The sequence below is a fragment of the Urocitellus parryii genome, chromosome 7 (genome assembly GCF_045843805.1).
Source record: "Urocitellus parryii isolate mUroPar1 chromosome 7, mUroPar1.hap1, whole genome shotgun sequence".
NCBI classification, from domain to species: domain Eukaryota; kingdom Metazoa; phylum Chordata; class Mammalia; order Rodentia; family Sciuridae; genus Urocitellus; species Urocitellus parryii.
This window is the reverse complement of record NC_135537.1, coordinates 125227366-125249066: the sequence shown is the minus strand read 5'-3', so window position 1 is coordinate 125249066 and position 21701 is coordinate 125227366. Positions and strand designations below refer to the sequence as shown.

At 42.6% G+C, this 21701-nt stretch overlaps 1 protein-coding gene across 1 annotated transcript in view; it reads left to right on the top strand.

Moving 5' to 3' along the window:
• Window positions 1-11782, top strand: part of Myocd (myocardin) — a 95421-nt gene extending 83639 nt beyond the window's left edge. Inside the window, exons 10-14 of the mRNA XM_026390675.2 lie at window positions 32-961; window positions 3199-3342; window positions 4504-4632; window positions 8165-8222; window positions 10062-11782. Coding sequence (XP_026246460.2) covers window positions 32-961; window positions 3199-3342; window positions 4504-4632; window positions 8165-8222; window positions 10062-10633 — 1833 coding nt within the window. The 3' untranslated portion in view covers window positions 10634-11782. The remainder of the gene's footprint in view (window positions 1-31; window positions 962-3198; window positions 3343-4503; window positions 4633-8164; window positions 8223-10061) is intronic.
• The last annotated feature ends 9919 nt before the right edge of the window (window positions 11783-21701 follow it).

Here is a 21701-nt window from a genome sequence, read left to right as displayed (position 1 = left end):
CAGCACACTAACAGCGTCCTGGTTTCTTTAGGTCTCTGAATTAAGACAACAGCTTCGGATACGGGGCTTGCCCGTGTCAGGCACCAAAACGGCTCTTATGGACCGGCTTCGACCCTTCCAGGACTGTTCCGGCAACTCTGTACCCAACTTCGGCGACATAACGACTGTCACTTTTCCCGTGACACCCAACGCGCTGCCCAATTACCAGTCGTCCCCTTCCACCAGTGCCTTATCCAATGGCTTCTACCGCTTCGGCAGCACCAGCTCCAGCCCCCCAATCTCCCCCGCCTCGTCTGACCTGTCGGTGGCCGGGTCCCTGCCGGACACCTTCACCGACGCCTCTCCGTCCTTTGGTCTGCACCCGTCCCCAGTGCACGTCTGCACGGAGGAAAGTCTCATGAGCAGCCTGAACGGGGGCTCGGGTCCTTCGGAGCTGGACGGGCTGGACTCCGAGAAGGACAAGATGCTGGTGGAGAAGCAGAAGGTGATCAATGAACTGACCTGGAAACTGCAGCAAGAGCAAAGGCAGGTGGAAGAGCTGAGGATGCAGCTTCAGAAGCAGAAAAGCAATAACTGTTCGGAGAAGAAGCCCCTGCCCTTCTTAGCTGCCCCCATCAAGCAGGAAGATGCGGTCTCCAGCTGTCCTTTTGCATCCCAACAAGTGTCCGTGAAAGGACAAAACAGCTCCGAGAGTCAACCCCCCGCTTGCGAAGCGGCTCCACTCCTGCCCCTTGGAAACGCTCACTGTGTGGAGTCCTCAGGTCAAACCAATGTACTTTCTTCCACGTTTCTCAGTCCCCAGTGCTCTCCACAGCATTCGCCCCTGGGAACCTTGAAAAGCCCGCAGCACATCAGTCTGCCCCCATCACCCAACAACCATTACTTCCTACCCTCATCTTCCGGGGCGCAGGGAGAAGGGCACAGGGTCTCCTCACCCATCAGCCAGGTGTGCACCACACAGGTAAGAACACCTCGCTACACACCCAGTGTAACCCTCTTTCAGGAAGTTGGAAGGCAAATTTCCAACCACTAAAGAAGCAATCCACAAGCCCCCACAGTAGACCAGGTTCACTTACCCTCTAAGACAGGGCTGGCACACTTGTTATATAACCAGCCAGGTGGAGCGAGGCACCCCTGGCTCAAACCTGCAATGCCAGTGACTTGGGAGTCTTGAGGCAGGAGGATGACAAGTTGGGGGGGGGTGTCCCTGCAACTTAGCAAAACCTGTCTCAAAATAAAATATTAGAAAAAACTGGGGATAGAGCTTAGTGGTAAAGTGCTTCTGAACTCAACCCCTCGTACCAAATTAATTAATTAAAAGAATGTACTAGATGGTAAGCATTTGGGGCTTTGCATGTCACAACTACTCAGTTTTGCCCTTTCATCACATAAGCAGCCATAGATATCTTGTAAATGAATGCATATAGCTCCAATAAAATTTTATTTGCAAAAACAGGCAGTAAGCACAATTTAATTTATGGGCTATAGTTTGCTGACCAGTTTGCTCTTAGGACTGCTTGGAATCACTCTTATGATAGCCCAGATCATTTCATCAAGCAAGTTGAAGAGGAAGTTACCAGACCCTATTCTTCTTTCCATGTTATAGTCTATATAGTAGAACTATTTACCCAGCACCTAAGATGTGCCATCCTCTATTCTAGCCACTGGAGGTTAATGCTGAACTGGCCAAATAATCTCTAGTCTCATGGGAAGACAGACAATAAGCAATTTTTTTTAAAAAAAGTAAATTATGTAATATATCAGAGGATGATACATCTGATAGAGAAAGAGCAGAGAGAGTGTTGTGTTTTTGTGAGAAGTTTGAAACTTTGTAACCTTGAATCAAAAGGCCAGAGACATCTGAGGGAAACCTTGAAAGAGTTAAAGGAGGAAAACATCATGAATATTTTAGGTGAAGTCACTGAAGGTAAAAGAGGTATAGAAAGAACATGGGTCCTAAGATCGGAATATGTGTGGAATGTTCAGAAATTAGGAGTTAGAAGAGTTGTAGACTTCAAGGAGTAATTCAAAGACTAGAGCGACATGATCAGCAAAGACTTTCATTTTTGTCCACGAAATTGAAGAATGATTGGGAAAGTTTGTATGAGTTTGAGAAAGCAAATTATATTATGAAAATGTTCTGGAATTAGGAAAGGAAGAAACCACTAATATGATACGTGCCGAGTGCTAAGTATTAAGAGGCATGCATGTAAGTAATTCTTTAGTCATCATTGAGGAAAAGGAAGCTCAGGGAGATTAGACCTATTTCCCAGCATCACATGAACCAGGATTAGTTGATTCTAAAGTTCATGTCCTTTTCACACTAAATATTGCAATATTGCTACCTTGGTAATATGAGGTGTAGCTAAAGATAATGACAATACATTGGTACAAGTTTACCAAAACAACACATTCAAATGAGTGATACTCATTCCTGAGGAGTGCTCTGGGGGCCATTGGGTCTAAAATGGATTATCATCACTGCTAATAAATATTTATGGAATGCATAATGTCCTAGGCAACAATGATTAAAAAAAATAACTCTGGAGACATAGCTCTGGGCCATAGTTTTCAATTTGGATGATTTTGGTGCTATGAAGAAGAACTAATATTTGTACAGTGATTTATGGTTTACAAAGACTCTTTGAAGATATTAACAATTTCCTGATAAAAGGGTAACAATATCGATGACTGTGCCTATAACATTAAATGTTGCAGTAAGTTGGTGGGGGGAGGGATGGTGAAGATTGGTCATAAAAGGTTAGAAAGGTCTAGGAAGTTTTTATGAATGGTTCAGACTTGACCGGAAATGTAGCATTAAAATAGCGAGAGAAGGAAGAGAAGGACATAAAGGAATAAAGATAGTGAGGTCGACTGTACCGATGTGTTGTTCCTGTTCTATGTAAGAATTTAAGCTTTCAGAGAAGTAAACAGCACCAGAAGCAAATTGCAAATTGAACACATATCCACGTTAGAGGTGGAGATCCTACGCTGGAATTTGTGAGAGGCACTGGAAATTCATGAGCAATATGTGAAAAGTGCAAAGGTAGATTCTAGGCACGTTGGTCTGCTAATGGGATTTAGGAATTCCTGTAAAGATAAGTCTCCAAGGAGCACCGGGCAGGGCGCAGAAGTGTCAGCAAAAGCCATAGGAGAGCACACCTCTGACGTTGAGCTGGTACGTCTTCCTTTCTGCAGAACTCAGGGGCACACGATGGCCATCCTCCAAGCTTCTCTCCCCAGCCTTCCAGCCTCCACCCGCCTTTCTCTGGAGCCCAAGCAGATAGCAGCCATGGTGCTGGGAGCAACCCTTGCCCCAAAAGCCCAGGTGTACAGCCAAAGGTAAGTACCTGGGAAAGGTTCAGACCTGAAATGTGCATCACCTCTTTCCTCTTCTGTGCCTCCCTCCCCTGTCCTCCAATACAAACGATGAGAGGTTCCAAGGCAGAAGAAAATTTCATTTCAGAGAGAAACGGGTCCACTCGAAATGCCTTGAAATGGATGTACAAATATGAGTATCTCCGAGGGGATCATTGCTGGGAGTCGTTCCAGAAATCACAGTGACGAAAATGGCATGGTGTGTTTGCAAAGCAGTTTGGGCAACAAACCAGTTTCTGTGAAGCTGAAGATTGAGGGGTATGGGGAAAGAATGTTGGAGGAAAGACAAGGTACAGGGATTCCTGGAAAGAACCAGAGAGGTGAGATCACAGTGCCATGTCTCTGTGGCAAAAGGCAGAAATGATGAGCATCATCTAGCAGAAGAAACCAGGGGTGTGAAGGGTCCAGGATATGGGGTGTTCCAAGGTGCAATCAGGCAGCAAGAGGGAAACAAAAATAAGCTAGTCATGACACAAAAGAGCCACGTGCCACAGATCAGAGGAGGGAGGGGGACCCTGACACGGGCCAGGTACCCCACAGGAGAACATACTTACAATAAACAAAGCTGGTTCAGAGACCCCAGCAATGCCTTAATGGAGCAAATACACACTTGGAATGAAATGACCTGGGGAACAAATTACTCTGGAAATTCCTAGGTTGGTGAATTCCTTTGTATTGGATTAGACTCTGATTTCTTTTGTTTGTTTGTTTGTTTCTTTGTTTTGCTTTTTTTTTCTTGTTTTATCCTAAGAGAAAGCGTGTACTTTAGAGGGGGAAATAAAGATTTAGGGTTTCCACTTTATAATGCCACCAGCAATAAATCCCCAGGAATATTTACTATTGTTGATAAATTGGAATTAGTTATTATTATATAATCTCTGCTAGTTACTGTTGTGGTTGTTGTTGTCTTAGATCTATTGTTTTAAATTTTTTGTGGGGGAGGGGGGCATGCTGGGGATTGTACTCAGAGCCTCACACATGCTAGGCAAGTGCTTTTACCACTGAGCCACATCCCCAGCCCTATTTTTATTTATTTTTTTAAGTAGTTTGTAGATTCTAGAACAGAAGCAGTGCCTCTTCTCATTCTTGTATTGAATGCCTTTCTCTGTATTTTGTGACACACAGATGGCTGGTTTACACCCTTCTGATCAGGCGGGGCCCAAGTTTTCGATCGCATCCCCAACTTTTCCTAAGTCCAGTTCAACGGTTTCCGAGATAACACAGCCTCCTTCCTATGAAGATGCGGTCAAGCAGGTAATCACATGGTTTGTCTCTTATGGAAGGTCAGAGGGACTCAATGGCCCTTTGTCGTGTATTGTTAAACTTGACGTGGTCTGTAAATTCTGACGTGGAATGTGCTGAGGGCCTTCCCAACAGGATGAACAAAGCACACACTAAGAGTCGATGGTATTGTATGCGTATACAGATGGTTCCAATTCAGGATGTTTCAACTTAGGATGTTCCGACTTGATGATGGTATATGAAGCAATACACTGTCCACTGCATTCAAAACTGTACTTTGAGTTTGGAACCTGTCCCAGGCTGATGATGTGATACAATCCTCTCTCGAGGCTGGGCAGCAGCAGCAAGCCTCAGTTCCTAGGAAGCCCCATAGTTATGATGGAAAGCAACTCATCCTCCAGCGTGCTCTGTTGCTAAGCCAATAGGCCTGGCAGGTTAAGTGTATTAAATGCATTTTTGACTCATGGTATTGTCGGTTGACAGTGGGCTTATCTGGATGTCATCCCATCATAAGTCAAGGAGCAGCCTTAGAAGCTGAGAGAGGCAGAAAGAAGAGGCTGGGCTGGCATCCAGGATTCCTGGCCTCAGCGCCAACTCTGCCACCTGCCACTACCACGAAGGATGGGCACATACTCAACTTCTATAAAGAGGGCCCATATTTATTTTGTAAGGATTCTACGTAATCTGACACTTACCATATTGTTTGGGCACATGATAGGGTTCTCAAGATGTGAGAACAGTTGTCAAGGCAATACTTTCTAAGATTCTTCCGAGCTTTAAAATCCAACAGTCTGGGAAAAATATTGATGGTTGTTAAAGCTGAATGATGAATGTAGGGAGGTCCCTGTGTTCTCTACTTCCACTGGTGTTAGGAACGTTTCAAAAGTAAGAAAAAGAACAGGCCTGGTGTGGTGATGTATGCCTATGATCCCAGTGGCTGGGGAGGCTGAGGCAGGAGGATCACCATTTCAAAGCCAGTGGCAGCAATTTTGCAAGGCTCTCAGCAACTTAGGGAGACCCTGTCTCAAAATAAAATATAAAAAAATGACAGGGAGATGTGAATCAGTGGTTCCGTGCCCCTGGGTTCAATCCCTGGTACTAAACAAAACAAACAAGCAAAAAATTAAAAAAAAAAAAAAGAAGAAGAAAAGAAAAACATATAGTCAGCCCTCTATGTCATGGATTCAACCAGCTGTGGATTAAACATGCTTTGGGAAAAAAAAAAAATTTCTGAAAGTTCAAAAAAAAAAAAAAAAGACAATCTCGAATTGGCCACATTCCAAGCACTATATAGACTCCAAGTAAATCAAGTGATGTACACCTTGCGCTAGCCACTTCATAGATCCTGCGTCTCTTTCCAACACTTGTTTGAGCATCATCCACCTCACGTCCCATTCACTTGTAACTTTAGGCCTGTGATACCTGCATCTGTAGAGACATGTACAGACTTGTACACAACTCCCTAAACAGCTATTTACGTGGCATTTACATGATTCAGATAATATAAGTAACTTAAAGATGATTTTAAGTTTACAGGAGGATGTATGTAGGTTCTATACAAATACTACATGACTTTATACAAGGGACTTGAGTGTCTGGGGATGGGGGTATCCAAGAAAGGTCATGAACCAATCCCCTAAGGATACTGAGGGTCTGAGCGTGGAGGTGCTCAGTCCAGAAAAGAACGTGGCCTTGGTTGCTGCCCACTGACTGGTATCCCAGAGCAAGGCCAGTTGTCGGTAAGAGAGATGTGCTATAGATCAGGAAGGCTTTCTCACAGTTCTGAAAAACTAGGGGATCTGCCAACATGGGATCCACTTTGCTGACAAACAACAATGACCTAAAGCAGAGTACCCCCTGTTTCTCTGAGCCACAGCTGTGCTCTGCATTCTTCCTCTCTTTCTTCTATTTTTGGCTCATTTACGTTACCTGCCAGAACTTGTAGCATGTGGTACCGTCCGGACTGGCAAATGACTCAGTCTTGGAGCAGTGTTCCCATCTGTATTGATTATTGATGCCCATGTATATTGGCTTTGAGCTCCCAGGGGAGAGAGGGATGCTTTGCTGCCCTTGCTATATCTCCACTTCATCCCCCTGAATTTTGAAACATGAGCTGATCCTTGACGATTTCGATAGAAAAGCAAAAGGTCAGGCAGAGTGGACTTTTAAGATTGCACTTAACAACTCAGATGAGCAGAGGGGAAAAGGTGAACTCTACAAGGCTCTACCAGTTCCTCAAGCTTTTTCAAAGAGGCACTGAGGAAACGTGGGCCAGGTTCCACTCGGGTCAAATAAGAGAGATTCTCACTTCAGAGTGAGAAAAGGTATTTCTTTATGTATTTAAGATGACCCTGCTCCTAGGATGGAAATGGCTAAAACAACCAAACTTATTCTAAAGTGCATATTCTGTGTTGGAAGTCATTCTGCCTGTTTTCTCCTTTTCTTATTGTAATAGCTTATTTCATCCTGTAGATCACCTGCCTAAAGTTTACACTGAGAGTTAATCGAACAGTTCAAAAACCTTTCACCACTCTACCCAAGATCGTAACAGTATTATACACTATAGCCAGAAGGTGGAAACAATCCAAGTGTTCATCTACAGGTGAATGAATAAACAAAATGTAGAATGTAGTAGATCTAAATAATGGAATATTATTCCATCTTCAAAAACTAAAAGAGCCAGGTGCCATGGCACACCCCTGTGATCTCAGTGACTCAGGAGACGAAAGCAGGAGGAACACAAGTTCAAAGCCAGTCTCAACAACTTAGCAAGGCCCTGCCAACTTAGTGAGATCCTGTCTTAAAATAAAAAAATAAAAAGGCCGGGGATGTGGCTCAGTGGTTAACTATCCCTAAGTTCAATGCCCTATGCCAAGTATAACAATTTTTATTTTATTTTTTTTTAAAGAGAGAGAGAGAATTTTTTTATTAATTTATTTTTTAGTTTTCGGCGGACACAACATCTTGGTTTGTATGTGGTGCTGAGGATCAAACCCAGGCCACACGCACACCAGGCGAGCGCACTACCGCTTGAGCCACATCTCCAGCCCAACAATTTTTAAATGAAAAGAAATTCTGACACATGCCACTACATAGATGAGGCTTGAGGACTGTATGCTTAGTGAAATAAGCCAGTCACAAAAGAAGAAATACAATATGATTTTACTTCTATAAAGGAACCTAGAATAGTCAAATTCATGGAGTAAGAAGGTAGGATGGTTGGTTGCTAGGGACTAGGGGAGGGGCAGGCTGGGAAGTTATTCCTTAATGAGTACAGAGTTTTAGATTTGTAAGATTAAGAGTTCTCAGAGATGAATGATGATGATGGTTGCCCCCCGCTCCACCAAAAATGTGAATGTACTTAATGTCATTGAATGGTACACTTAAAATGTTCTAGGTTATAAATTATATATTATTTGTATTTTATTGCTATTTTAAAAAATACTCAGCCAAATTTAGTTTGAAAACCTATAGTGCCACCCCTTTCTGCATAAGTGAAATTGCCTTCTAATTGCCCCGTTCTCCTTTGGTTAATTTGCAACAGCAAATGACTCGGAGTCAACAGATGGATGAACTCCTAGATGTCCTCATTGAGAGTGGAGGTAAGACTGCCTTGTGTCCTGTCCATCAGGGTCCTCTGCACCTATGTTAAACTCTAGAGAAAGAATGCCCAGGACCAAGGTCAAGTGCACACTGAATCAGGTGCACCAGGTGGGCTGCAGGTAGAGAGTCATTTCCTCTGAGCTTTGGGTGCCCTTTTGGAGCAGATAAAAGAAGTTTAGCGGATGATTCCTCTCTGCCTTCATCCAAGGAACACTTTGCAATCATCGTTTTAAGTTTTCACTTTTCAACCCCATCTTTGTTTTCCCTAAATGTTTTCTCTTGCTGTATAATTTCTTTCTATAGTCCTGATCTCAATGCCCCTGTCTTCTTAATGATAAGGGAAAAAGAACCAAGCAGATCATGAAAGTTTTGTGCTACCTACTCAAAGTGAAATTCAATTAGTAATCTTCCCCTGGATGGTCCATTCATGCTTAAATGTTATTCAGGTTAACAATAAAAAATAATCATCCTGTTCTTTTTGCCTCCTTTCAACTCGTTCATTTATTGATTTAAAAACATTATGAAGTATGCACCTAGCATTTAAAAACACAAAAAAATGAATAGGAGGACCCAAAGAGATTATGTGTAGGTGTAAAGAGAAGTTCAGAGCTGAACCCTGAAGCAATTGCATGAAAGCTCGAGAGTACGCAGAGAAGGAGTGGCTAGGCACCATGCTAAGGGTCAGTTCTACACTAGACAAAGTCTCTTCCTCTATGGGGTGGATAGCAAGTGAACAGATATTTCCTATTGGAACAAGAAAGAAGATGAAAGAGATGTGCATGTGCTGGTGTGTATATGCATGTAAGTCATATGATGGAAAGATGAGAGAGAGTTCATATCAGAAGCCCCCCTCCCTTTTTGTGATCAGTACATTTTTTTTGTGGAGTTGGGGATGGAATCTAGGGTCTCACCATGCTAGCTAAACACTTTACCATCGAGCTACACCTCCATCCCTCAGATGCCCCTTTTTTTAAATGATGTAGGTGGCAAGGTCACCCAAGAATGTGGGTGCAGAAGGAGTCGTATGGGAGAGGCAAGGAATGAACAGTCTCCAGTTAATCATGAATTAGTTGGGTTTACTAGAGAAACATGGGCAGAGTGTTAGGCCGTGTATATGCTAACGGTGGGCTTAAGACTGTGAATTCAAAATAAAACTAATCGGCTTAGTTGTGTAATTTTTTTTTTTTCTATTCAAACATCCAGGCGATTCAGGGAAAGCCAATGGTAAGGCTAATCCAGTCTTCACGTTAGTATGCTAGGTTAGTATGGTAAAAAGTCAGAAGAGAGGAGGTTGAGGGTATTGGACAAAAGTAACTATCATGATGGATCAGATAACATGAAGGGTATGATGCATGAAGGGCTGATGGACAGTGATTAAATGGTGGTCAGCAGACTGGAGTCACTCAACACAATTTTTGTCCCGGGGTACTTAATAAGTGAACGAAAGAGTTGAGGCAGGAGGGAAAGAGAGTGGGGAATTTTTGCTTGAAACAGAACTTTCAGAGGGATGCATTGTTCGGGGGCAAGATCCAAGATGTGTGTAACGGTTGAGGGACACAGGCATCACTGAGGGGACAGACAAGGAACTGAGAGACTAGGATGGACAGATGCTGCAGTGACAGAGAACGAGAGACACAGAAGTGGCACAAAGGCTGGGGATCCAGGGTTTAGAGGCATAAAAGCAGATGAAGAGGGGTGGTCAAGAGACGGGGCCTGTGGAGAGGGGGTGGACCCCTCAAAACTACTGAAGAATGAGGGGAATAATGATCAGAGAAGTCGCATCACCTATCACATTGTATGCCGTGCTGAATAACAATTTGCATTGTGTTTGCCAACAGAAATGCCCGCCGATGCCAGAGAGGATCACTCATGTCTTCAAAAAGTCCCAAAGATACCAGGGCCTTCCCGAAGTCCTGCTGTGGTCCTCCCCAAGCCCTCGGCCTCCTGTGAACCAGCCTCTTCAGGAGGACAGCTCTCCTTTGATCACTATGCTGCCGACAGCGAGGAGCACCTGGAAGTCTTATTAAATCCCCACAGCCCCTTAGGGAAGATGAGCGACGTGGCCCTTCTCAAAATCGGGAACGAGGAGCCTGCTTTCGATGGGATCATGGATGGCTTCTCCGGGAAGGCTGCAGAAGACCTCTTCAATGCACATGAGATCTTGCCTGGGCCCCTCTCCCCCATGCAGACGCAGTTTTCACCCTCTTCTGTGGACAGCAGTGGGCTGCAGTTAAGCTTCACAGAATCTCCGTGGGAGACCATGGAGTGGCTGGACCTCACTCCACCCAGCTCCACACCAGGCTTTAGCTCCCTTGCCACCAGCGGCCCCAGCATCTTCAACATTGATTTCCTGGATGTCACAGATCTCAATTTGAATTCTCCCATGGACCTTCACTTACAGCAGTGGTAGAATGCCAACGCTCAGAAAGACCAGTAGGAATTCCATGGCGGGGGATATCTATCACACAACCCTTAAGTACTTCCCTTATCTAGAAGAAGAGGAAAATCCAAAAGAAGCAATGGGAGCTTCTGTGATAATAAGAATAAGCAGGAGTCATTTTTTAAAAAAACATATATGTTATATTTACTAACATTCAGTAACTGTTTAATAATTTCAGCAGTGCATTCAGAAATGTGCATTTTCAAGAGTACAGATGCAAAAAAAAATTTTTTTTTTCACTGCCTTTTGGAATACCAATATTTTTTCTAGCCCATAGTTTTTCTCAGGCATTATTGGAGCAGAAGCTCATACTGTGAGCTTTTGTCATGAATTTATTAGAATTACTATTTAAAAAAAAAAGTCTTTGGAGAGCATGAGGAAGCCAGCCCTTAAAAGATTATGGAAGATATATGGATGGTGGAGGCTGCTTCCTACATCTCCATTGTCTGTCTTTCAAAAGAGCAACAAGGTCCAACTTCAGTTAGGGAGTCCTCGAGGCAATAGAGGGACAGAACCAATCCATTCCCAGGAAAGCAAAATCAACATAATGTCCTTCCACCCCAAAACTGTCCCCACTGGAGTGGTTCCAATCCTAGACTGTGTGATCACTGATAAACAACTAACTTGCACTGAGTCCAGAGAATTCCATCTAGACCTGTTTTGTTTTTTCTTTTTCTTTTTCTGCCAGTAACCCAGTCATTACCACCATCTGGGTGCTGATAAGCATTGTGTAATAGGTGAGAACTTTAAAGGAAGAAGACCATGGAAGAAGATTTCTCAGATTCTTCTACATAAACCCCTTTAGTTCCAAAAGCTAGAGATAGGCAGGCAGAAAGGTATCTCTAGACCCAGGAAGCCATTATCAGGGATACTTTAGACAAAAAACAGCATTCTTCACACCTCCTAGGAATGCATGCCATGGATTGCTATCACAGGACTGTTCTCATAGAGGTCCAACTTGTTGTTGTTGTTGTTGCGTTGTTCTTGTTCTGGTTCTTATGATGGGAAGGGGGGTCCACCTCAGTTTATCTTTCTCCCACTCCATTTATCTTTCAAGATATCAACCCTTTCTTACTCCTCTTTTTGAAGATCTCTCTCTCTCCCTCTTTTTTTTTTTTTTTTTTTGGCCCAATATTGGGAGGAGAGGATGTCTCCGCTCTCACAAGCTCCACACTCCTAATAAAGCCATGTTTTAGAAGGTTAAAAGTCCAGGTTCTCCTGCAGAACCCATTCTCTTGCACAGTTTGCTGCCAAAGGAAGTGCCAAGAATTTCCTTAGGAAGAAACTGGTGACTTGGCCCATGGGTCACAAAGCTCACTCTTACTCTCATTTGATTTGCAAGCAATCTTCGATTTGGGTTGCTCTGGGAAAATTGGAAATCATTTATATTGTAAAGATAAGTATGGATGATATTTACAGGAGAGAGTGTTTCAGGTCTGGGTTTCTGAAAGAAAGCACAATTGCACATTGAAAGCAATGGAAGGAACAAAAGACCATGGTCGATAATGAGCATTCCTCATTACCTCTTGTGCTTTGGAAGGCAGTTGGGAAAAAAAAAAGAAAGAAAAATAAAAAACTCGATTTGCAGGACAGTCTCTCTAAGGCTCACAGTGGCTCCAGTTCACCATTTTATAATGTTGCATGCTGTAGAAAGTAGCTATTGCTGTTTTATTTTTTTTTAATTTAAGTCACTAAGTCACTGTTTTCTTCTTTTGTAAAAAAAAAATGTTGTTCACTGTGCACTTATAGAGAACATAATCAATGTTGTGATGTTAAAAAGTTCTCATTTTGGTTTCTTCTAAACCAAAGATTTAGAAGTCATTCCATTGTTAACTTGTAAAAACTGTGTGAACACAGAGTGTTTTGGGTGACTGCTACTCTGAAAGCTGCCAGATCTTATTTGGGGTGGAGGATACACACACACACACACACACACACAACACACACATCTTGCTCTATACATTTGTAGGCTGAGACTGTTATATGTGTGTGCACATGCACACACATATATATGCATACACGTGTGTGTGTGTGTGTGTGTGTGTGTGTGTGTGTGTGCATGTATCTTCAAAGCGGTGTTACAGAGTTCCATACCAGAAGCCTTTAACCCTCAATCTGCTGTGAATGATACCTGGCCTTTCTCACTATGTGTTCCTGTTAATTAACCAGACTACACGTTGCCGCTCTGTGTATGACTAAGGGCTCCAACCCAGTGACTCACAGCCACTTGCTGACCATGAACAAGCTCCTCTTGCCAACGAATATGGATGTGAAAAGACAGAACGGCTTTGCCATCAGCAGCTGCGGATGGTAACAGTCTTTTGTAGAAGAGTCCATAAAAAGAACATGAAAATCATCTTACATTCCTTGATCTGCATTGTGCTTGAGAAGATCTGCATGGTAAATTTTATTAGTTTGCTTGTATGTCAGTTATCAGAACAACAACAACAAAAAAAATCTAGAGGGAAAAAAATCCCGATGAAGATGAAGCTATGAGAAAGAGACCTTATTGACACATTCCACACATTGGTTTATTCCTCAGATGATGATGTTTTATTTGAGTCTTGATGAAGCTTGCTGCTCGGTCCACTTTTGTATGTTATTTTCCCCCTTTCTTTCCTTTTGGAAAACAAACTCACGTGGTATCCCGACTTGAAGACCTGGTCTGAGTGTTAATGGTTCTTTTTCTTTGGGAATTTCTAGCTGAGGGATGAGATCTGATTAGGAGACCTCTGTACTTGGCTAGACTGTGTTGTGTTTTCGAATATTCCTCAAGACTGAAATACAAGATTTACGGTAGACAAAAAGATAAAATGGCTCCTATTTGCTACCACAAACTAACACAGTTAAAAGAGCAGATCCCTAGATAACTGGTCTAACCGCCTCCCACAGTCTGCACATGCCTTATGCACCCTGTGCCAGGGAATTGGGAGGAGAAAACTGGAGATGCTTGAGTGGGAAGCGATGAAGATGACTGCAGATAATTCATGTTAATTCATCTGTCTCTTATTGGGGATTTTTATTTTAAATTCTTGGGTGTGTCCTCTTTTGTGGTGGCAAATTGGGCATGACTAAAAAAAGGTATACAGAGAAGTGACCACATTCTTGTGTCTTAATGATTTTAAAGGTGAAGATGACCATGTGAATTTAAGAGTCCTGGACCTACCATGGTGATGCAGAGATGCAGACCATTGTAGCCATTCCCAATCTGGTCACAATCCACTTGATTCATACTTAACCTAATGGAATCAGAAAATGTATTTGTGCAAGCTCTCTCAGTAAGCCTATTCTCATTTAGGAATGATGCTGCCTTTTAAAATGATACTGAGACTACATCCACAAGGGAAAGAGATGGAGGGGGAGAGGAAGAGGAGAAAGAAGAGAATGAACAGGAGAGGGAAGAAGGAAGGAGAAAGGATGGAGGAAAGAAGGAAAAAAGAAAGAGAGAAGTAAAAAAGGGAAGGAGGAAAGGAAAAAAAAGGGCCCAACTTACTGATCCATGAACCTCTTAGTTCAGCTAAGATATTGCATTATGAGAACTGCATCACAAACTCATAAATGATAAGCCATTTTTAACAACCCAGTGATTGCACCTGTACTGGTGGAAAGCAAGACAGCCTTCACCTGAATTGTCAAAGGTCTGTAAAGTGAGAGTCTTACACCATTCAAAAACAGTGATTTCCAATCTGAGAAAAAAAAAAAAAAGAATAACACCTAGCCAAGCATTCAAGATAGTTCTTTTTAAAAAATATATTTATTATAACTTCAATCTTCTAGAGCAGTCTGGCTGAAAACTCCCACATCAAATTTACTCATCCATTGGATAATTATTTAATGCCTACTTGTATGCAAAGCATGAGGTATCCAATACTGGATTGATTCAGCACAGATTGTTCAAACGTTGAATGAGTAAGGAGTTGCCTTTGCTATAAGCAAGGACACTGGGAATCTCCCAATCCTCAAAATAGAAACCTTTCAGCTAGGATGAAAGGGTTTTCATTTTGCATGGCTTACCAGCAGACAGTGAGACAACTTGGAGTAGAAAGAGTCTAGGGTCTTAGTTTCCCCATAAATCGAATTGTAAACCAGTGGGGCAGATTCGGATATTGCTGATGCTTTATTAGATGTTATTAACAGAGTCCAGGTGCTGGGACAAGATAGTCCTATAGCGCTGAGTTGGTAGGTTGTAATTCAATGGCCCTGGCTAGGCTGAGACTGTCTGGAGGGCGGGGGTGGCAATTTAAAGCCAGGGAGGGGTTTGTAAAAACTTTTGTTGTTATCAGCCAGGGATATTGTGCTAAGATTCATTGGCTCCAATATGTGAGTAAGTTCCCTTCTAGTTATAGGATTCAGTGATAATCCCTGTGGATTAAGGCAAACAAACCCCTGGAATTCTCTTGTGTTTATTTTAACCACATGCTCCCTTCATGGATACTGGGAAGATGTGTTTTCTATAGACGACTGAACTGTTCCCAGGTATTTTTGGAAAGTGGGTATAGATATGGGGATCCTAGAAGCAATTTAAATGTTTTCCAAAGGAACAAGACCCACACTGCTCCCCAGAGCTCAGTTCCAATGGTCTTGTGGTGAGGAACTACAGCAATCGATTGCTGGGTCTTAAAATTCTCCCTCAATGAAATACAAGGAGGCACTTTGTAAAGAACAAAGGAGCAAGCATGTGTTGTCTGCAAACCCCTGTGCGGTGGTGTATTCAGAAAGAAATGTGGATTACTGGAAAGAGCAAAGAAGCAATGGCTAAAATACCAAAGTTGGCATGTGTTCTTTTTTAAAAAAGAAAAAAAAGCATATATTTTTAAATAAAATGTTTATTTTAAAGAGATGTCAACCTTTTTTTTTTCTTGACCTTGGAATTGTACTATGCTGTTTATAAGCATCGTTTCCTTTTATCCTCACAACAGCCTGATGAAGTGGTACCATTATTATTATCATTTTGCAAATGAAAAAAAAACTGAGGCTCAGAGAGGCTAAGCAAATTGTGTAAGGTTACATAATTTAAAACATGGCAGAGACAATAGTCAGATTTTTTATTTGCCCTCCTCCAAAGCCCAGATATTAAGCACTGCACACCATGCCTGCACTTTTTGCATGATTGCATTTCACAGAAGCAAAGACAATGTGAATCTCCCAATCCTCAAACTAGAAAACTTTTAGCTATGATAAAAAGGGTCTTCATTTTTCCAGAAGGGAAAGAAAGCCTTTTAAGTTAAAAGCTATTTTCCATGCAAAGTTTCTTATCTTTTTCTCCATGGTCCAAGGGCAGTTGGACCATGGAGAAAAAGATACGAAGTCTGGAGGTCTGTATCTCCTGTAACTTAAAACAACTGTCAGAATTTTAGGATTTGTTTTGATGGCCAGATACAGAAACCCTTTGTAAATAAGAGAAGAGTGGAGAAAACATTTTTTTTTGTTGTTCTACCTCTTTCTTCAGTCATCATGACAAGCTTTTCTGGACAGAGGCGGCACTTGCTATGGGCAGGGAGAAATTAGGTATCCATGGTGAGCCTCCATCCCTTGAAAGAAAAGCTTCAGAGAGTGTAAAAGCAATATGGCCTTCTGGTCATACTACTACTTTTGCAAAAACAGATTGTCAAGCTATGTGAATATGCCCATTAAAATTCCCATACACCTTAGCCAACTCAAGATCTTTATCCGTTGAGCAACTGAGCAAACTAAACAAAACATAAAATAAATTGGGCATAAGGTAACTGATAAGATACATATAGCCTCCCTGAGTGATACCTCCCTAAGAGACCTGCTTTTCTTTCCTAAATTTATTTATGTCCATCATTTTCTTATTGGTGAATATATAAGGAGGTGGGAAGAACTATGATTACTAATAAGCTCTGGTCTGGGGGCGTCTCAGAACAAGTTTAGATGAGGATTGATTTTTCATTATATCATGGTTCTGCCTTCTCTTGCATTGGTCTTGCTTTCTGGTGGACTCATCCCATGTACAAGCAAAGAAGTGGCCAGCATTCCCAAGTTCAGGAATTTCAACAGGGGTGAGTTTCTCATTCCTGTGTTTTAGCAGATATCTCACACTGGCTCTCAGTGGTCTGGGCAGGTCACAACTGTCCCTGACCCCAGCTCTGTGGCCATGAGAAGGAGGTGCAAATTCATTCACAGGCTGTGGATTCCCTGCTCTGCACTGAGCTATGGAGGATCATTTGAATCTCATAGACAAACAGTAGGGAAGGTGAGGTTTCTATAAGGGAAATTGAAGTGCTATTACCATGTCGGGGCTGGATACTGAACAAGCAAAAATGGATTTCTACTACTTAATTCCTGTTTTCAAAAATGTGTCACCTACTGGACAGAGACAAGTAAATAGGAAATAATACACAGTCTGAAAAGTGGGTGTTATGTGCTGCCAGGAAGACATCTGGTCTTGGCAGGGAGGGAAGGCAGTCAAATCAGGAAGACCTCCCTGCAGAAGACCACTAAACCAAGATATTGATGACAGAGGAGTTGAGGCACCAAACAGCCAAGGAAAAGAGCATTCCGCGCAGAGGGGCCAGCCTGTGCACATGCCTGGAGAGAAAAGGATTTAGCATAGTCACGATAGTTGGACTAGAGAAAGGAGCAGGAGTGCTGGGGTGCACCTGTAGGAAGAAAGAGAGAAAAATGCTGGGAGCTACCTTTGCTTTCTAGGGCTACATGAGAAAGTCAAACAAACCGGTGGCTTAAGCAACAGGAAATTATTATCTCATGGTTCTAGATGTTGAGAGTTTGAAATCAATGTGCTATCAGCAAGGTTGATCCCTTTTGAGGGCAGGGAGGGAAGGCTATACTCCAGGCACCTCTCTTTGGTTGGTAGATGACTGTCTGCATGTTCACATAGCATTCTCCCTGTATCTTCACATCTTCTTCCTTCCGTGTGTGTCTGTTTTTAAGGACAACAGTCATGTTGGATTGGAGCTTACCTTAATAACTTCATTTTAAGCCGATCACCTTAGTAAAGACTGTATCTCCAAATAAGGTCACACTCTGAGGTATTGAAGGGACACCGTTCATGCCCTACCAGGAGCCAAGATCATGAAGGGCCTCATAAGTCATTCTGAAATGCATGAACTTGTCTTTAAAACAGTGGGGCATTCTTAATGAGTGTAAAAGCAATATGGCCTTCCGGTCAGACTACTACTTTTGCAAAACAGATTGTCAAGCTATGTGAATATGTCCATTAAAATTCCCATACGCCTTAGCCAACCCAAGATCTTTATCAGCTTTTATTTCTGTAGGCTCTCACACTCTAGTAACATGACTCTGGGTATGATGTGGATGGGAGTAGGAAGGATGCAGGAAGGGCAGTCCAGTACACTTTTTATGAATTCGTCTGATGCATCCGAGGTGCCCTCCTTGTTTGAATGACTTGAAAACTTACAGGGAAATGATGAGTGACCTCATGTACTGAATTGAAGGACAGGGGAGGGGCAAGAGTGAAAGTCGTGACTTAAGAGCCGGTTGCAGTCACCCAGACAATTGTAAGCCATCACAGTAGTCTGTGAACAGACGGATAGGGTAAAAACAATGGGACATAATCATTGGATGTGGATGGTAAAGGGGAAGGAGGTTTGAGGTTAGGGTAAGGAGAGTTGGAGATTTGGTATATGTTAACGCCACTCATAGAGACCAAAGACTCAGGATGAAGAATAGTTATTTAATACGAAAAAATGCTGACTCTGACTTGGAGTGTCTGGGGCCCATGGAACACTGAAGTCAAAGGGGTTCACTGGAGAGGTCTGATGTTCAGAGTCTTTCCATGGAGATGTATTCATGGAAGTGGTCAGTGTGAAATCCTGGGGAGAGCTAACTATACAAGGTGTGGAGTAAGGGCAGGAGGAGAGCATCCTGAGCCATCTCTACACTTAAGGTATTGGCAAAAGAGGAAGAAAGGGAGTGGCTAGAAATCCAAGAGGAAAACCAGGAGAAGGTGGCATTCCTACCACCAGCAAGGAGAACATTTCAATTTGGAGCTTTTATTTCTGTTCCTCTACCATAAGGGCTATGACAAGGAGTGAGGAGGGTTCTTTTGATTTAATTTTAAGGAAGTGGTGGGTAAACAAGGAGAGAGGCAACTTGGATGCAGTGGTAAGGCCAGGTAAGCACAGATAAGCATGAAAAGGAGGTGAGGAAGTGGAGACAATGTCATTCGAGGAGTGTGGCCATGTGGCAGGAAGACAAGAGGCCATAGCATAGCACAGTGTCAAGCATTTAATAGACTGAATTTCAAGAAGAAAGAAATCTGAACTGATTTAAAAGCTCATGAGAATTAGTGCAAAGGGGTGGGGGGTTGGGGAGAGAAGGTAGTAGAGAATGAGGTCCAGGTTAGTTTACCTTTGGGAAGGAAATAGTTATGGTCAGAGAGAAAGAGGAGAATGGGTGGAAATGCAGGTGTGTGTATGGGTAGTATAGGTGTGGAGGTAGGACAAATAAGGGAGTTGTCAGATGGTGGCTTCCATCTCAGACTTGAAACAAGATGAAGAACGATGATCATTGATGTGTGGATGTTTTAATTTTAAAAGGCTGAATTAAGAGCTATGGAGACTGAGAGAGAGAACTGATCAGAAGGATGACTGGGTAGAATTGGGAAACTGACTGGAGATCAAGTCCTCTGTACAATGGTGGGAGGTCCCATCACAACCGAAAAGCCCAGGAGAGGATGCAGAGATGGTGGAGAGGTGAGTGGAGGATGTAGGATGTCGCAGGAATGGATGGAAAAGAAAGCAAGAAACCAGAACTGGGTAATTCAGGATATGACTAAAGAGGAAGTACAAGGGTGAACTATGGGATATATGATGTATTATTCTAGGGAAAGAAGTGGAACTTGGAGATAGAAAGTGGAGAATCAAGAAACTAGAACTAGTGAATCAAGTATTCATGCAATACTACAAATAATGTAATTATATTGTAATCACCATCATAATGTAAATGGGTACCTGCATTTGCAGTATCATGGGTCTGAGTCACAGTCCCCCAGTTATATCCCAAAGTAAAAGCCTTGGTCCCCCACATGAACTGAAGTTCACTTTATCATGACAAAACTCATTATCAATCCCTAATGTCAAGGAATACCCTTGTTTTCCAGAAAGGCGAAGAGAGATCCATTGCTCCTGTTTCTTGTATATTCTTTGAGACAGGAGAATCTTACAATCAACTAAAATGAATTGTTTGGAGAAGGGCCTCAGGGTCTCCTGGCCTCCAGGTTAGAGAACTGGTGTCACAACTGTGAAGAGGGAAGTCCAGGGATTTTCTACCGACTACTGCTCACAGCTAAGGGGTTCCTTAGAAGGTGTGATCTCCCTCCACTGGTGTCCTACTCAGGCCAGTGACCTCCATGCCAAAGTAAGCATGCACTTCCCCAAGGCGGAGAACTCCTGGTCTTGGAGGGGCATGGCCCCCCGGAACACAGTGTTAAAGCCTGTGCTCTTGATATTTTCCCAAGTTTAGGGCAGCATCTGAGCCCTCTGTGCCTCTGTGGCATATCAAATCGAGAAGGGTTCACACAGCTTCTTTCCCAGGGTCTGGCAAGGACAAGGTCCATTGGGGTCAACCACGTAAGTTGTCATCTAGAGCACAATACTTTTTGTCCAAGAAAAATGCTAAATCCAACAGGAGGCCAAGACAGCAGACCTATCCAGGACTGTCTCGAGCAAACCAGGGCCAACGGTCACCCTAAATATGAGCCAACCAGAAGGAACTAGAAGCTCTGTCTACTTTCATTTCTCCCAAAATATTCAGCTGACATGGTTCTGGGGTCAAAGCCACTAGTTTGTTCTCTCTCTCTCTCTCTCTCTCTCTCTCTCTCCAACTACAAGGTAATTGAAGAAGCAACCTCATCCCTTGCCTGACACCAGGCCTTTTGTAGATCCAACCTACTACCCCTTGAAAGGTCTCTTTAACTTTAGATCTTTTATTTATTTATTTATTTATTTATTTATTTTTATTTGTTCATTTATATATATATGACAGTAGAGTGTACGTTGATATACTGTCCATACATAGAGTGTAACTTCCCATTCTGTGGTTGTACATGATATGGAGCTGCACTGGTCGTGTATTCAAATATGAACATAGGAGAGTTAGGTCCCATTCATTCTACTGTCTGACCTATTCCCATCCCTCCTCTCTTTGCTTCATTCCCCTTTGTCTAATCCAATGAATTTCTGTTCTTTCCTCCCTGATCCTTATTATGTTGGCACAACATCCACTTATCAAATAGAATATTTGGCCTTTGGTTTTGGGGGATTGGCTTATTCCATTTAAGTCAAGGGCTTGACCTCTTGGACTCTTCCCTTTTCAAAGTCTCTAGAATTCATATATAAATTGATCTACCCTTCTGCAACATTTCCTATAGCTAGAGCTATTTAGAGAAATGATCTATATTGATCTGGGGGATGGAGACATCTGTCCTTGGAGTAGCAGGGACCTGTTTGTCTTAACTCTACAGAAACAAATGAGTCAGTAAAGTGAGAAATCCTCACACTAATAAAAATCTCTCAAACTGAACACTCTAGCACAGAAGGCTTGTCATGGGGCACCCTCCTAGAGTAGCTAACATTTATTTAATATGTATCGTGTAAATTGCCTCGTTCCAAATAAGCAAATTCCACATACAATTTCTCACTTTAACTTTCTAAATTTGGAGAGTCAATTCTAGCATTGTGATGGTTCGGATAGGAGGTGTGCCACAAAAACTTCTGGGTTAGTACAGGAATATTCAGAGAAGAAATGATTAGATTGTGAGAGCTGCCACCTAATCGATCCATCTTAGTTTGAATGGACATCCTGGAATGGTTTATCATCCCTAGAGCCCCTTCCCCTCTCCTCTCTCTGCTTCCTATCTGCCATGAGCACAGCAGTGTTTCTCTGCCAGGCCCTTCCATCACGATGGCCCACCTCGCCTCATGCCCAGAACAGTGGAGTAGACCAACCGTGGACTGAACCTCTGAAACACGATGATCCAAAAGCGCACTCTCTTCCTCTAAGTTGTTCCTGTATTTTGGTCACAGCAATGAAA